The sequence below is a fragment of the Bufo bufo genome, chromosome 4 (assembly GCF_905171765.1).
Source record: "Bufo bufo chromosome 4, aBufBuf1.1, whole genome shotgun sequence".
Taxonomy (NCBI): Eukaryota; Metazoa; Chordata; class Amphibia; order Anura; family Bufonidae; genus Bufo; species Bufo bufo.
This window is the reverse complement of record NC_053392.1, coordinates 34,477,906-34,495,576: the sequence shown is the minus strand read 5'-3', so window position 1 is coordinate 34,495,576 and position 17,671 is coordinate 34,477,906. Positions and strand designations below refer to the sequence as shown.

Genomic DNA, 17,671 nt, shown 5'->3' with positions numbered 1-17,671 from the left:
TTGGGAAGATTGAGAGTGACTTATACTACCATCACTGCTACCTACTATACAGAACTATTGGGAGATGCCTACTCTGTAACATACCTCAGAACTGTGCCTTTTGCTGCTGTTTGAACTACCACTCCCATGATCTATTCAGTAAAGAGAGACTTTATTTATTGCAACCGAATGAGCCTAGTCATTGGCTCCATCTTCTTTCCGCAAGCCTATGATTCAGCCCTCCCACCTTGCATCCAACTAACATCAAGAGCACCCCACCTAACATGAAGTAGGAGTCCCAAAAGTCCAGGGTGTTCTCCGAAGAGAAAAAAGGGTATGCTCTCCATTAACTGCACGGCTCCAGGGAGGGTAAACCACTGCCACTCCTATCTGTGCCACCACTACCACTCCCATCCTGTACCACTGCTCCAGGCTCCCCCCCCTGCTGGTCGCTGCATGATGAATGGAGAGCACTCTTCTCATGTGCGGAGTGCTGTCCTTCACTTTGGGGGCCTTGTTCTGAAGATAGGGACCCACGCCTATCTGACATTGATAGCATATGTTGGCGATAAGTCATAAATGTCCAAGATGGGAATAGTCCTTTTAGCAGATCATATCCAGAACAAACTTTTACGTCAAATTCATCATCTGAGGGGTGGCAACTTTTGAACCATAAGAGATATTGCAAATTGTGGCAAACGATTTATGAGAAAATTCTGGACTTCTTTGATATGCTACATGACCCCATTCCCATTGGAAAAATGTGCCTGTGATCCAGTATGGCAGCTTTCAAGATGGCAGCCATGCTCTGGACATAGCCTTAAAGATGGGCTCCCTCACCCATTACTTTCTGGGGTATTAAGATATTTCATTTTCCTTTTGCTTCCACAATAAAAGGGTGTCCTGTGACTTTTGACTCACTAGAGGAAACTCAGGAGATTACTGCATACATATATATACAGCCATCACTAGAGGGAGCTCAGGAGGGTACTGCATATAGATATATACAGTCACCACTAGAGGGAGCTCAGGAGATTACTACATACAGGTATATACAACCACCACTAGAGGGAGCTCAGGAGATTACTACATATAGATATATACAGCCACCACTAGAGGGAGCTCATGAGATTACTGCATACAGATATATATACAGCCACCACTAGAGGGAGCTCAGGAGACTACTGCATACAGATATATACAGCCACCACTAGAGGGAGCTCAGGAGATTACTGCATACAGATATTTATAGCCAACACTAGAGGGAGGTCAGGAGATTACTACATATAGATATATACAGCCACTACTAGAGGAAACTCAGGAGATTACTATATACAGATATATACAGACACCACTAGAGGGAGCTCAGGAGATTACTGCATACAGATATATGCAGCCATCACTAGAGGGAGCTCAGGAGATTAGTACATACAGATCTATACAGCCTCCACTAGAGGGAGCTCAGGAGACTACTGCATACAGATATATACAGCCACCAGTAGAGGGAGCTCAGGAGACTACTGCATACAGGTATATACAGCCACCACTAGAGGGAGCTCAGGAGATTACTACATACAGATATATACAGCCACCACTAGAGGGAGGTCAGGAGATTACTACATACAGGTATATACAGCCACCACTAGAGGGAGCTCAGGAGATTACTACATATCGATATATACAGCCACTACTAGAGGAAACTCAGGAGATTACTATATACAGATATATACAGACACCACTAGAGGGAGCTCAGGAGATTACTGCATACAGATATATGCAGCCATCACTAGAGGGAGCTCAGGAGATTAGTACATACAGATCTATACAGCCTCCACTAGAGGGAGCTCAGGAGACTACTGCATACAGATATATACAGCCACCAGTAGAGGGAGCTCAGGAGATTACTGCATACAGATATTTATAGCCAACACTAGAGGGAGGTCAGGAGATTACTACATATAGATATATACAGCCACTACTAGAGGAAACTCAGGAGATTACTATATACAGATATATACAGACACCACTAGAGGGAGCTCAGGAGATTACTGCATACAGATATATGCAGCCATCACTAGAGGGAGCTCAGGAGATTAGTACATACAGATCTATACAGCCTCCACTAGAGGGAGCTCAGGAGACTACTGCATACAGATATATACAGCCACCAGTAGAGGGAGCTCAGGAGACTACTGCATACAGGTATATACAGCCACCACTAGAGGGAGCTCAGGAGATTACTACATACAGATATATACAGCCACCACTAGAGGGAGGTCAGGAGATTACTACATACAGGTATATACAGCCACCACTAGAGGGAGCTCAGGAGATTACTACATATCGATATATACAGCCACTACTAGAGGAAACTCAGGAGATTACTATATACAGATATATACAGACACCACTAGAGGGAGCTCAGGAGATTACTGCATACAGATATATGCAGCCATCACTAGAGGGAGCTCAGGAGATTAGTACATACAGATCTATACAGCCTCCACTAGAGGGAGCTCAGGAGACTACTGCATACAGATATATACAGCCACCAGTAGAGGGAGCTCAGGAGATTACTGCATACAGATATATACAGCCACCACTAGAGGGAGCTCAGGAGACTACTGCATACAGATATATACAGCCACCACTAGAGGGAGCTCAGGTTCTTACTAAATGGAGATATATACAGCCACCACTAGAGGGCGCTCAGGTTCTTACTAAATACAGATATATGCAGCCACCACTAGAGGGCGCTCAGGAGTCTACTGCATGCAGTCAGCTCCAGAGCTCCCTCTATAGTGGCAGCAGGCATTCATAATCTTATCATGTCTATGCAGGGTATTTGGAGCTCTGTATCAAAAACACACAAAATCTGATTTAATGGTGTATCTTCACTTTAAGGGCAATAGGCGCCACCCTAGTTTTCCCCTCTTATTGTAGTCACTCAATCTTGTTTTGAACGGAAACCAATGGATTCCAGCACAACTGGAGTCCTCTGTAGACCAGCACCCTCTGTAGACCAGATCCATCTACAGACCAGTGCCCTCTGTAGACCTGCACCCCTTATAGACCAGCGCCCTCAGCAGACCAGCATCCTCTGTAGGCCAGTACCTTCTGTAGACCAGACTGGTGTCCTCTGTAAAGCAGCGCCCTCTGTATTCCAGACCAGCTCCCTCTTTAGACCAGACCAACTCCCTCTGTAGACCAGACCAGCGCCCTCTGTAGACCAGTGCCCTCTGTAGACCAGTGCCCTCTGTAGACCAGTGCCTTCTGTAGACCAGGCCAGCGCCCTCTGTAGACCATCGCCCTTTGTACATCAGCACCCTCTGTAGACCAGACCAGCGCCCAATGTAGACCAGATCAGCGCCTTCTGTAGACCAGCACCCTCTATAGACCAGTGTCCTCTGTAGACCAGCGCCCTCTGTAGACCAGCGCCCTTTGTACACCAGTGCTCTTTGTACACCAGCCCCCTCTGTAGACCAGACAAGTGCCCTCTGTAGACCAGAGCCGGCTGTAGACCAGCGCCCTTTGTACACCAGTGCTCTTTGTACACCAGCCCCCTCTGTAGACCAGACAAGTGCCCTCTGTAGACCAGAGCCGGCTGTAGACCAGCGCCCTTTGTACACCAGCACCCTCTGTAGACCAGATCAGCGCCCATTGTAGAGCAGCGCCCTATGTACACCAGACCCGCACCCTCTATAGACCAGCGCCTTCCATGATATACCAGCCCCAATGTAGACCAGACCAGCGTCCTCTGTAGACCAGCGCCCTCTGTAGACCAGCACTCTCTGTATACCAGACCAGCACCCTCTGTTGACCAGGCAAGCACCCTCTGTAGACCACACCAGCGCCCTCTGTAGACCAGCACCCTCTGTAGAACAGACCAGAGCCCTCTGTAGAGCAGTGCCCTTTGTACACCAGCACCCAATGTAGACCAGATCAGCACCTTCTATAAACCAGTGCCCAATGTAGACCAGATCAGCACCTTCTATAAACCAGTGCCCAATGTAGACCAGATCAGCACCTTCTATAAACCAGCGTCCCCTGTAGACCAGCGCCCTCCATGATATACCAACCACCTAATATCTCATCTTGGAGACTGAACCTCCTAATGAATTCTATACGCTTCGTTTCACATGTGGTACTTTATTACTTTATTATAGGAGGAAGGAAACATCGAGCTGTGAACGAGAACAAGTCATTAGTAATTACATTTAGATGTAGATCCATTATACAGTGCATTAATCTCTCATTATATAATTAACAACATCATTACTGATACCAAGATTTACTAGTATAATATGCAGATGATAACGTATCTACTGCTACTGGAAGAAATATCTATCTATATGTTATCTAATCTAATATCCATCTATCTATCATTATGCTGATGTGAAATACGGCAAACAGCCTGTGTACAGTTGTGGGAAGAAAGCAGCCATGTTTTTCTAACCCTGGAAACCCCTTTAAAGCCCTACTTGATCTTCAGTTTTCCATGAGTCCTTCTCCGTACAATATTCCTACTCATCGTGGGTCCTCTTAGAGGCGATCTCCACTTTTGGGCTTTGGATGTTGCTCTTTGTTCCATATAATATATTCCAGTCGTGAGGAGGGAGAACACGGCACAGTCCACACGTGGCAGCATCTGTCCGCACCGAGCCTCGGAAAGCAAATGTTAATGAACGAATTTATGCCGTCAGGCAAATATTGATTTCTGGATAAACAGATAATTAGCTGCTGAGCTCTGCAGCCCTGTGACTCGGCCCGGTGCGCGGGACACATTATATTGGTCCATCAGATTAATGGTGCTAGCAGAAGCCTGTGCTTATATTAGTGGGAGGGGGCGCCGCTGCCATAATATCTTCACTGATGGCGACGGGTCGTCCGCTAAAACATTTTTTTCGCTTGATCTCTGCTTTGCTTTTCTGAGATTTTTATAAAAACATGAAAAAATTTCAAAGCCTCCTTAGCAACAGACAGCAAGGTCCTGCTGTGTAGTCTGTTGCTAGGGAGAATCTATCAGAATTGAAAATATCATTGTATCAATTTTTAGCAAATAGACAGCTCTCCTTGAGGGAGGGGCTACTACAGAAATATAGAAATATGGATTCTTCAAATGCATTTTTTTTTTAATTTTAATTAATTTTATTATTTCAGTACATTTTTGACTGCAACTTAAAGAAGTACTCTACCCTCCACTGTATAAAACTGGCTATTAGATAATACTCAAATTCTGTGGTATCAGCTGACCAGCTAATGTCCCGACAGACAGCTGATATTGGAGGACATGCTGGCTTTCGATATGCCCTATCCTTTTTTTTTCTGGGGGTTTAGCAGCAGCTTATTCCTTCCTGGGAAAAAGGTACCATAATGAGTGTGTATATTTATGGTGGAGTCAGTAGATCAAGGGGTTAAACTCCCCCCCTTCCCCCAACGACAACAAAAAAATCCACATTAAGTTTTTGCTGTCCGCAAATTGTGGATTCGCAAAACACGGATGCCGGCTGTGTGCGTTCTGCATTTTGTGGACCGCACACGGCCGGCGCTATATAGAAAATGCGGACAAGAATAGGACATGCTCTCTATTTTTTGTGGATTTTTTGCCGCGGAACGGAACAACGGATGCGAACAGCGCACTGTGCGATGTCCGCATCTTTTGCGGCCCTATTGAAATGAATGGGTCCGCACCTGTTCCGCAAAATTTCGGAACGGATGTGGATCCATTTATATGTTCGTGGGAATGCACCCTTAAAAGTAACCTACCCATATATGTGTGAGAGCTACTGTCAGCCAGTGTAACAGCCATGAAATCGGACGGTGCAGCTCTTCATCTGCCTCTCTCACAGCAGGAAGTCGCATCAAAATATCAAACATTATTTATTAGTTCAATTAAATCCAGCCAATCAGCTGCATTTAGACAAGCCATACTCATACTGAGCAGCCATCAAAAACTCCTCTGTGGGGAATGTTGTGGTTTTGATTGAAGTCTTATTAATTTTGCTGGTTCCCCTTTAAATATCCACCATTCTGCACACTGTTGCATTTCCCACGGTGCATGGGACAGTCACCGTGGGATACCTACTCCCTTTGCTATATATATTGCCTCATTCTTGCTTTTTCCACAGAGTCGGTAAAGGTGTTTTTTCTGCCATGAAGCTCGGGAAGACTCGACCACCGAAGGATGACGGCAGGAAGCAAGGTAACATGACTCCTCGAGCAGATGCACCAGCGCTCCACCCCCCCCCCCCCATGGTTCTTGATCTGGAACATCTTGGCAGAATTTATATTTATTCTTTAGTTTTATAATCACCATGATGTTTATAGGTCCCGATGATCCTTATAATCCACCTTTACAACAGCTAAATGGTAAAACTCTGTCTCCCCGCAGTCACCGCTAGGGGGAGCTCAGCAGCTTAGTGCCTACAGATTTGCCATAGAGTTCTATGTATAATCAGTATACGGTAAGCTCCTGAGCTCCCTCCAGTGGTGGCCGCAGGTAGCTGGGATTCTATCACATACCTATGTCCATGCAGAACTCTCTGTATCAGCAACGCAAAGCCCTGACCCCATTGAAGATATAGCTTGCGACAAAAACAGGATTAGGTTCCTTAATCTGATGACCCCCCCCCCCAATAGGTCACTCATTATGGACTTATGGATTTAGCCTTGAGTATATTTTCTCTACCCCAATGCCCTGCATATGTCTTCATAGATGAACCAGCCATCCTTGAGACTGAAGATCTGGACCGGAAAGCAATACGGCTGGGGGGAGGACTGGACCCCGACACCATATCTCTGGCCTCTGTCACAGCAGTCACAACCAATGTCTCCAACAAAAGGTATCATGGAATCACCTGCATTGGTCCAGCGTGTCCACATGTTTGGTGGTGGACACCATCCTTCCTGGTTGTCATTTTCATTGTGTATTTGTTAGAAGGATTTTATTCCATCTCTCACAGCGGGAAATCCCAGCACAATATGAATCTAAAATATTAGTAATGCCATGTTATTACTGAGAGTAACCCCCTGCACCTCGTGTGGTGCTATCTACCTCACATGACTGACAGTGACCAGTGATTTCTTCCATTAAGGTCCAAGCCTGATATTAAAATGGAGCCCAGCGCCGGGAGACCAATGGATTACCAAGTAAGTATAACCCCCTCCCGGAGCTCCATGTATCCAGACCTTGTCCTCCATGTTGTTTGTCATCCCTTGCGTGTGATATCCCATAGGTCAGCATCACGGTGATCGAGGCGCGACAGCTGGTCGGTCTGAACATGGACCCCGTTGTGTGCGTGGAAGTCGGAGAAGAGAAAAAATACACGTCCATGAAAGAGTCAACCAACTGCCCGTACTATAATGAGGTGAGCCCAGAGAGGTCACAGGCCTACCTAGTGGAAGGAGCAGGGTCCACAGCAGCACAGAGTATTTCAGGGAGAGTAGTGTGCTGATCATGTGGGAAGTCACAGACTGAGAGTTACATAGTGGTAGCAGCAGCATCCTCCCAGCAGCACAGATGATTTCAGGAGAGAAGCGTACTGATTATGTCAGAGGTCTCAGACTGAGAGTTACATAGTGGAAGGAGCAGGGTCCTCCCCAGCAGCACAAAGGATTTCAGGAGAGGAGGGTGCTGATCATGTGGGAAGTCACAGACTGATAGTCACATAGTGGAGGGAGCAGGGTCCTCTCAGGAGCACAGAGTATTTCAGGAGATGAGTGTGCTCATTGTGTGGGAGGTCACAGACTGAGGGTTACATAGTGGAAGGAGCAGGGTCCTCCCAGCAGCACAGATGATTTCAGGAGAGAAGTGTACTGATTATGTCAGAGGTCTCAGACTGAGAGTTACATAGTGGAAGGAGCAGGGTCCTCCCAGCAGCACAGAGTATTTCAGGAGATGAGTGTGCTAATTGTGTGGGAGATCACAGACTGAGGGTTACATAGTGGAAGGAGCAGGGTCCTCCCAGCAGCACAGAGTATTTCAGGAGAGGAGTGTGCTGATCATGTGGGAGGTCACAGATTGATAGTTACATAGTGGAAGGAGCAGGGTCCTCCCAGCAGCACAGAGGATTTCAGGAGAGGAGTGTGCTGATCATGTGGGAGGTCACAGATTGATAGTTACATAGTGGAAGGAGCAGGGTCCTCCCAGCAGCACAGAGGATTTCAGGAGAGGAGTGTGCTGATCATGTGGAGGTCACAGACTGAGAGTTACATCGGGGAAGGAGCAGGGTCCTCCCAGCGGCACAGAGGATTTCAGGAGATGAGTGTGCTAATTGTGTGGGAGATCACAGACTGAGGGTTACATAGTGGAAGGAGCAGGGTCCTCCCAGCAGCACAGAGTATTTCAGGAGAGGAGTGTGCTGATCATGTGGGAGGTCACAGATTGATAGTTACATAGTGGAAGGAGCAGGGTCCTCCCAGCAGCACAGAGGATTTCAGGAGAGGAGTGTGCTGATCATGTGGGAGGTCACAGATTGATAGTTACATAGTGGAAGGAGCAGGGTCCTCCCAGCAGCACAGAGGATTTCAGGAGAGGAGTGTGCTGATCATGTGGAGGTCACAGACTGAGAGTTACATCGGGGAAGGAGCAGGGTCCTCCCAGCGGCGCAGATGATTTCAGGAGAGGAATGTGCTGATCATGTGGAAGGTTAAAGAGTGAGAGCAGGGTCCTCCCAGCAGCACAGAGGATTTCAGGAGAGGAGTGTGCTGATCACGTGAAGGTCACAGACTGAGAGTTACATAGTGGAAGGAGCAGGGTCCTCCCAGCAGCACAGATGATTTCAGGAGAGCAGTGACCTGCCCACTCATGTTGTCTTTCTCTCTCCCCCAGTACTTTGTATTTGATTTCCATGTGCCTCCAGACGTGATGTTCGACAAAATAATCAAACTATCGGTAAGTCTCCAGAGCTCCGGCCTGTAACACCACGTCCTGGTATGAGGCCGTCCTCTGCCTCCCGGGGACAACAGTGTGAGTCCCAGACACTGACGTAGAGTGTAGCATAGTAATCAAATTCCTTATAGTAAACCCTGGCATGGGGAGAGGAGGCGCCGCTGCTCCCAGTGTGCAGGAGGAGTAATGGAGGGATAATGGAGAGATGTCACCAAGATCATTCTGGCTCCTGGTGCCTGTATGCCCCACGTTCCTCCAGGACGTCCCGTCTCCTGTTGGGTCTTTAGGCCTCTCAATGATGTTGCCACCCGTTCCCTTTCTTGAGAGAAAGGGAGGATCAGATATGTTGGATTTCACCATGTTTGATCCTTGGTTTAGTGAGGAGATGCTCAGAAATGTCCGGCAGCTGCTTTTCTCTGCATACCTCATTAAAATAAAAAAACATGCATGCTCAGCCAAATGCATACATCTATGGAGAACTCGGAGCAGACTGCCAGGGAATTCTGGGAGTTGTAGTTTTACATGATGGAGAGTCACAGGCTGAACCCTGGAGTGGTGGCCCATCTGAGGTTGGACCTATCTTCTACCCCTGTAGCCCTTCTCCCACGGCTCATCAGAGTCTAGGGGCTCTCAGAATATTTTGGTTTTATAATTTTCTTCGCTCTCGTATCACACAGGTCATCCATTCTAAGAACCTGCTGCGCAGCGGGACCTTGGTCGGCTCCTTTAAGTTGGATGTGGGGACGTGCTATACCCAGCCTGGTAAGTGTACGGGGTAGACACAAGAGGCCGACCACAAGCATTCAGGCCCTTGCTCACTACCAAAATTAGAAAAGTATAGCAGCTCCTCTCCAAGAACAGCGCCACACCTGTCCACTGGTTGTGACTGGTATTGCAGCTCGGCTCCATTGAAGTGAATGAGGGGTGGAACTCACCTTTAATTTTCACTAATTAAGATAATTTACCTTCATCTTAACAGAGCACCAGTTCTACCACAAATGGGCCATCCTCTCCGACCCCGATGACATCACTGCCGGGGTGAAAGGTTACCTGAAGTGTGACATCGCCGTGGTGGGTAAAGGCGACAACATAAAGACGCCTCATAAATCCAACGAGACGGATGAGGACGACATTGAGGGGTGAGGCGCCCGATTCTTCTTTAGACCACCGCAAGCTGGGACAGATAGTCACTCTCCTTCTCCTCCTGGCGTTGTTCCATGATTGGAGAAAGTATAAAAAGAAGTGGGGCTTAAGAAAGTGGGGCTAGACCAAGTTGACCACAGTGTTTAACAAGGTGGACTGTAAGTACGCGGATAGGGTTAAGCTTAGTTGACTGTAGTGTTTAAAGAGGTGGGGCTTAAGTAAGAGGAGGGGCCTTCAGTAAGGGGGTCAGGCTAGGCCTAGTGTTTAAAGAGGTGGGCTTAAGTAAGAGGGTGAGACTAAGACTAGTTGACTATAGTGTGTAGAAGTGGGGCTTAAGAAAGAGGGCTAAGCCTAGTTGACTTCAGTGTTTTAAAAGGTGGGGCTTAAGTAAGAGGGTGGGACTAAGCATAGTTGACTGCATGGTTTAAAGAGGTGGGGCTTAAGAGAGAGGGGCTTAAGTCCAAGCCTTTTTGATTGTAGTGTTTAAAGAGGCAGGGCTTAAGTAAGATGGGTTTAAGAAAGAGGTTGGGGCTAATCCTAGTTGACCACAGTGTTTAAAGAGGTGGGACTTAAGTAAGAGGATGAGACGGAGACTAGCTGACTATAGTGTTTAGAGGTGGAGCTTAAATAAGAGTGTGTGACTAAAGTAAGACGGTAGTGTTAAGCCTACATGCCTACAGTGTTAAAAGAGGTGGGGCTTAAGTGAGAGAGTAAGTCTAAGCCTAATTGACTGTAGTGTTTAAGCAGGCAGGGCTTAAGAAAGAGGTTGGGGCTTAAGAAAGAGGTGGGGCTTAAGTGAGAGGGTAAGTCTAAGCCTAATTGACTGTAGTGTTTAAACAGGCAGGGCTTAAGAAAGAGGTTGGGGCTTAAGAAAGAGGTGGGGCTTAAGTGAGAGGGTAAGTCTAAGCCTAATTGACTGTAGTGTTTAAACAGGCAGGGCTTAAGTAAGAGGGTGGGGCTTAAAAAAGGGGTGGGGCTTAAGTGAGAGGGTAAGTCTAAGCCGAATTGACTGTAGTGTTTAAACTGGCAGGGCTTAAGTAAGAGGGTGGGGCTTAAGAAAGAGGTGGGGCTTAAGTGAGAGGGTAAGTCTAAGCCTAATTGACTGTAGTGTTTAAACAGGCAGGGCTTAAGTAAGAGGGTGGGGCTTAAGTGAGAGGGTAAGTCTAAACCTAATTGACTGTAGTATTTAAATTGGCAGGGCTTAAGTAAGAGGGTGGGGCTTAAGAAAGAGGTGGGGTTTAAGTGAGAGGGTAAGTCTAAACCTAATTGACTGTAGTGTTTAAACAGGCAGGGCTTAAGAAAGAGGGTGGGGCTTAAGAAAGAGGTGGGGCTTACGTGAGAGGGTAAGTCTAAGCCTAATTGACTGTAGTGTTTAAAAAGGTGGGACATAAGAAAGAGGGGCCTAGGTGACCACAGTGTTTAAAGAGGCGGGGTTTAACTAGGAGGGTGGGGCTAAGCCTAGGTTTGTCTCTACTGCAGACACAGTGGGATAAATACGTAATATAAATCCCAGTTGTGTAATGATGTTATCGCGGACTCGCTACAGTTACGCGGTTCTCCTAATGAATACTTAAATATGTAACTAACGCACAAAGATAACGAGCAAGAGCCATGAAACTGGGTCACAGCAGAATGAGTCCTGTGCGCTCACCTATCATCCCCCCAGGCTATGATATAACGTAACTCACCACATTCAGCCGCTCTAATAACAGGTCTCCTGGGGACATCGGAAGATAAAAAGAGATCTCATTCATTTATTATCATTTCATTAAGGCCAACACTTCCTAAATAACCAGGAGCGGGCGCAGAATGAGGGAGGGGTGAAAGCTCCAGGAGATGGGGGTCGTAGGGGCCTAAAGTGAGTTCAGAGCTCTGTGGGGCTGGATGTCTTCACTTCAGACCTGGCAAATGTTATGTGGCCTTCGCAATTCACATACATCTTGGATCGGCTATCTCCGGCAGTGCCGTAGAGAATGAATGGAGTGCCACTGTGCATGCTGGACCTCCACTCCATTCATTCAGGGGTATCAGGACCCTTGATCTCAGGAGTCCCCGCGATGGCCTCCACCAATCAGATGCAGATGTTTATTCCTGGACCACCATGGTTCGCTGTAACAGATCTCCTGGCACCCCGACCGGGTACCTCCGTCGAATGATGCTCCTAGCACTTCCCGAGGACTCCAAGCACTTCACTTGACACCATAACCGCCACAGACCACACGAACCGCCGAAGCTTGGTTGAGGTCTCGCCGTCTCCTACCCACCCTGGACCTACGATAAGGCTCCAGGCTCCAGTGGGTGAACCTCTCCTAAATCCAGAGAGCAGGAACAGCTCTTACAAGAGCTAATAGTATAGCCAGAGGAGTATAGCAAATCTTCAGCGTATAGCAATCCCCAGTGTCGATCAGTTACCCAAACACCAGCCTCAACATGATGAAGGGTAAAACAGGAACTCTTTATTGAACACACAAGCATTGACTTATACACATTTTCCAACAAGGTTACCACCCACAGGGTTTTGTAAAAACAACCAATAAACACGTACAATACACTCAGACACTCCCACACAAAATCCTCCCCTCTGCCTGTGATACAATTACCTTACACAATGGGTTGAAGTAATCATCACAGGCAGGAGAATACACAGTGTCTTCTGTCCTGGAGACAACTGAGGAGTAATTCAATTATCTCTCAGGACAAAGGGAAATCGCCAATACACACGTGGAGACAATAGGACAGACATCACTACTCAAATATACAATGTCCCACCCTTTACAGTACACATAGACATTTAACATATCCCAAAATGGCACGAATTAGACCAGGGGTTCAAAAGTTTAGCATGGGCTGATGAGAGGGCCCATAATCCTGGGGCAAGAGGCTGGCAAACAGGCCCCTCCAAAACCCAGTGGCGAGGTTGGTTTCACCACATTCGCATTTTGCGGAATGGACATACGGATGCGGAAAGCATCCATATCTCCGTTCTGCAACAAGATAGAACATATCCTATACTCGTCCGCAAAATGAGGACTCTGGACCCTTTGAATTCAATGGGTCCGCAAAAAATGAGGATGCAACACAGAATGCGTCCATATTTTGCAGATCCGCAATTTTCGTGAGACCTTATCATGTGATATTTATCTTACTGGTGTGGCAGCGGAGGTGGGGGGGGGCTTTGGCTCCCAAGGGACCAGGGCAAGTGTGCAACTGCTAATTCCGCACCCCCTACAGCTCCCCCCATGCATTGTCAATCCAGTAGGGAGTCCAATATAGAATCCCCGGCTTGAGTGATGGCGTGCCAGTATGTGCCTGCGACAATCACTCTGCCGCTTCTGCTGAATGTGTAAATATTCAGTAAAAAGTCAATGTTTTATTAGACAGACATCAAAGCCCTCCCTACAAGACGTCTGGGAGCCGCGCCGCTCCAGTCTCCGGGCGAATGTGAGAAAAAGCAAGAAAATCACATTTCTGATTCTGGAGACGACTCAACCGGCAATATCTATATAGGTCCTAACAGAGAGAAGAAACCACCGGAAATTTCAGATTTATATCTTACTGAACGGCATGAGCACAGAATTATAATAATGGGGGGGGTACTCATTTGCCGAAAATTGTGTCAAATTTGTTAAGTGGGCACTTTCTAGGTAATAATTTTTTTGAGGAACCAATTTTTACAAGACTGGTTTAATTTTGATCAGCAGGGTCAACCCTACCAGGTAGTATACCTCTTAGGGTTGATCTGTCAATGGCTGCTGTTTAAAACGGTCACCACTAGAGGGAGCTCAGGAGCTTACTGCTTACTGTGTTATTATTGAGCTCCCAAGCTCCCCCTAGTGGTGGTCACTCACAGCCAAAATGTTGTCTATGCCCATGCAGACGACTTGGAGCTCTGTATCTGACTGCTAAAAATATGTTAAAAAAATGCAGTCAACGCAGAATATTGCACCTGTTGATATTAGGAAAATGTGCAAGAATGGAAAGTCACTTCAAGGCTACCATTACCTAATTGAAAATTCAAAAACTACCCTTGAATCTCCCTCCAGGAATCTGCTCCTTCCAGATGGAGTTCCTCCAGAACGTCAGTGGGCTCGTTTCTACGTGAAAATCTACCGCGCCGAGGGCCTGCCAAGAATGAACACCAGCATCATGGCCAACGTGAAGAAGGCTCTTATTGGAGAGAACAAAGACTTAGTCGATCCTTATGTTCAAGTCACCTTCGCTGGGCAAAAGGTAAAAAGAAAATGTGGGTTGAGGTTCAGTCAAGCCATTCCAATTTGGAGAGATCTATTTCTCTGATAATGGCATTGCCCCTGATGCTATCTGGACAACATTTGGATATCAGCTGATCATTGCAGGTTTGGCAGCTAAAATCCCTGGTGATCACTTGGTATCGCTGGTGTAGGCAACTGCACATTTTTCCTGCAGCGGCCACTACAGGAAAAATAGGGTATTACATGTGTGGCCTTAGAAATGAATGAATGACCATGTAGTACATGGTCTCGTTGAGTCCTCCAGAGTGGGAGCTGCAGTACATCTACTCTGGTAAATATGGGATGTTTCTAAACAATGGACAACATAATCAGCCATGACCAAGAATGACTAAAAGCCATCCCCGAAACGCCTATTTTAGGACAAGTTTGCATAAGTCCCACCCTCTTTAATGTCTATTTCATGATCCATCCAAAACTGGATGGTTGGGAGATAATCCCAACTGGGCACATGGAAAGGGTTTGACATGAAGGGATAGCCCACTTAAGGAGGTTTTGTGACTTCTCCATTGCTTATGACACCTCCTCGGCCTTTCAGATGTTAGGATCTGATGTTGCCAAGCCACGCCCACCAGCTTTGTCTGAGTTTGCTTACTGAGTTATCATATGAAACCACGCCCCCTAGTGTCAGATGACCGTGAGAGCTGTTATATGTCAATCAAGAGCAGAGTTCAAAGCAGAAAACTCCTCCTACTCTAAGTCCAGTCCAGTGCAGGGAATTCTGGGAGGAAAGAGAAGAGCTATATTTTTCTCAATTTTTCTTATTTTATGAGAAAAATAAGTGCAGAAAAATACATGTATAATGATGTGAGCCTTTAACTGAAGATGTTAGGGCAATTACAGATCATCCTGGAGAATTACTTTAACCCCTTCCTATCTAGCCAGTGTTATTTTTCTGGATATTGTTCTCCCTTATTCCGCAATCCTCGTCACTTTCCAAACAGAACAGTGAAGATTAATGGCTTTAATAAACCCAAAATATTCGTATTCTGACAGAAGCAATTATTTCCTCTCCGTACGGCCGGGTGTCGGCAGTTAAGGGCATGAAACTGCGCAAATCTTAATAATGTTGCAACCTACTGTAATTTTAAATGAACTGATAAAGCAAATTTCACTAGAAGAAGTTGTCGGCTGAGCCCATTTTTTCTCTATAAATTAACTCAGGCGCTGGAAGCGATTTAACATGAAGTAGACTCGTATTCCTGGGAGGCATTAACGGAGATATTCTGAGCTGTCAGATAGTTAAACTAGCCAAGTCTAAAACACCACCATTAATTATCAACTGCATGTATTGGGAATGAAGCAGGATTGCCACCTTGTGGACAAAGTGTGAACTGCAGGATAACAGCGTAGAGCAGGGAGCACATATGTGAAGGGAGAGCTCATAGAAGTGACTTCTTCGCACTCACACTTACCACGCCACTTGATTGATCATGATGGGTACGATGCCACCTTGCTGGACAAATGGGAATTGGAAGTAGACTGGAAGAGGGCAGGGGTCGGCAATTAAAGTCATTGCAGACAAAGGGCCAAACTGTGCTGCTTTCCAGGTAACGCAGAGGTGTTAATGGAATTAATGCTGGTCCATAGACCAGAAGATACACCTCAAAGGCAGCCGAGTAATAATTCACCTTTATAATAAATAACTTGTGTTTTTATGATCAGGGAACTTGAGTGCTTCTTTGGTCTAAGGTTCCAGGATTTTCGGCCTTAGGGAACCTACCGAATGAAATATTGGTGGAAATTATTAATTACTTCATATTCGTGTTTGATATCCCTGGGTCGGTAGAAATATCTGGAAAACTTTCCGGTCATGTTATCCTACAAGACTTTTTGGCTCACATTAGAATCATGCCGTACAACTGTCCACCTTTTGCATGTAATTAGCCGGCCCCCTGTCACATGACTAGAAGGAGGGTGAAAGGGGGAGTCCGCTAAGACCCTTTAAAAGTCACATGCTGTAAACCACACATGGTCAGATCCTAGAAATACACCTAGTTATAGGTCTGGTCAGCTCTTCTCCTAGCATGGATCCATCACCGACCTAATTGGTACGCGATTCATTTTTTTATCCCTTTCTTTTCTGTACCGTTTCCTTATCTGTATGTCCTTTGTTGTCATCTTTTTCTAACCTTTTAGCCCTGTACTTTCTATACATTAATTCAAAAAGTCCTTCCTTGCCGCTCTGAACATATGCACACCCTCTATTACCATTGCAGGTCAGTGTGCTAGTGGTTTGCCTGTTATTAGTGATGAGCGGCATAGGCAATATTCGTTTTCGAGATATTTCGCAAATTTTATCCATATTGTATACAGTGGATATAAAAAGTCTACACGCCCCTGTTAAAATGTCAGGTTTCTGTGATCAAAAAATGAGACAAAGATAAATCATTTCAGAACTTTTTCCACCTTTAATGTGACCTATAAACTGTACCACTTAATGGAAAAACAAACTGAAATCTTTTAGGTGGAGGGAATAAAAAATATAAAAATAAAATAATATGGTTGCATAAGTGTGCACACCCTTAAACTAATACTTTGTTGAAGCACCTTTTGATTTTATTACAGCACTCAGTCTTTTTGGGTATGAGTCTATCAGCATGGCACATATTGACTTGGCAAGATTTGCCCACTCTTCTTTGCAAAAACATTCCAAATCTTGGAATGCGAGGGCATCTCCTGGGCACAGCCCTCTTCAGATCACCCCACAGATTTTCAATTGGATTCAGGTCTGGGCTCTGGCTGGGCCATTCCAAAACTTTAATCTTCTTCTGGTGTAGCCATTCCTTTGTTGATTTGGATGTATGCTTTGGGTCGTTGTCATGCTGAAAGATGAAGTTCCTCTTCATGTTCAGCTTTCTAGCAGAAGCCTGAAGGTTTTGTGCCAATATTGACTGGTATTTTGAACTGTTCATAATTCCCTCTAGCTTAACTAAGGCCCCAGATCCAGCTGAAGAAGAACAGCCCCTCGGCATGATGCTGCCACCACCATGCTTCACTGTGGGTATGGTGTTCTTTTGGTGATGGGCAGTGTTGTTTTTGCGCCAAACATATCTTTTGGAATTATGGCCAAAAAGTTCAACCTTGGTTTCATCAGACCATAACACCTTTTCCCACATGCTTTTGGGAGACTTCAGATGTGTTTTTGCAAAATGTATCCTGGCTTGGATGTTTTTCTTCGTAAGAAAAGGCTTTCGTCTTGCCACTCTACCCCATAGCCCAGACATATGAAGAATACGGGAGATTGTTGTCACATGTACCACACAGCGAGTACTTGCCAGATATTCCTGCAGCTCTTTTAATGTTTCTGTAGGCCTCTTGGTCGCCTCCCAGACCAGTTTTCTTCTCGTCTTTTCATCAATTTTGGAGGGACGTCCTGTTCTTGGTAATG

At 46.0% G+C, this 17,671-nt stretch overlaps 1 protein-coding gene across 2 annotated transcripts in view; it reads left to right on the top strand.

The window, feature by feature from the left end:
* The window catches only part of OTOF (otoferlin), a 256,471-nt gene that overhangs the window by 183,438 nt on the left and 55,362 nt on the right, over positions 1-17,671 (top strand). For both annotated transcript variants that reach the window (XR_005778099.1, XM_040427092.1), the window contains 8 exons: positions 6,108-6,181; positions 6,695-6,821; positions 7,074-7,128; positions 7,215-7,346; positions 8,810-8,872; positions 9,547-9,631; positions 9,849-10,008; positions 14,056-14,242. Coding sequence is in view for 1 of the 2 variants with exons in the window: in XM_040427092.1 (XP_040283026.1) it covers positions 6,108-6,181; positions 6,695-6,821; positions 7,074-7,128; positions 7,215-7,346; positions 8,810-8,872; positions 9,547-9,631; positions 9,849-10,008; positions 14,056-14,242 (883 nt within the window). In the remaining variant the exon portion in view is untranslated. The remainder of the gene's footprint in view (positions 1-6,107; positions 6,182-6,694; positions 6,822-7,073; positions 7,129-7,214; positions 7,347-8,809; positions 8,873-9,546; positions 9,632-9,848; positions 10,009-14,055; positions 14,243-17,671) is intronic.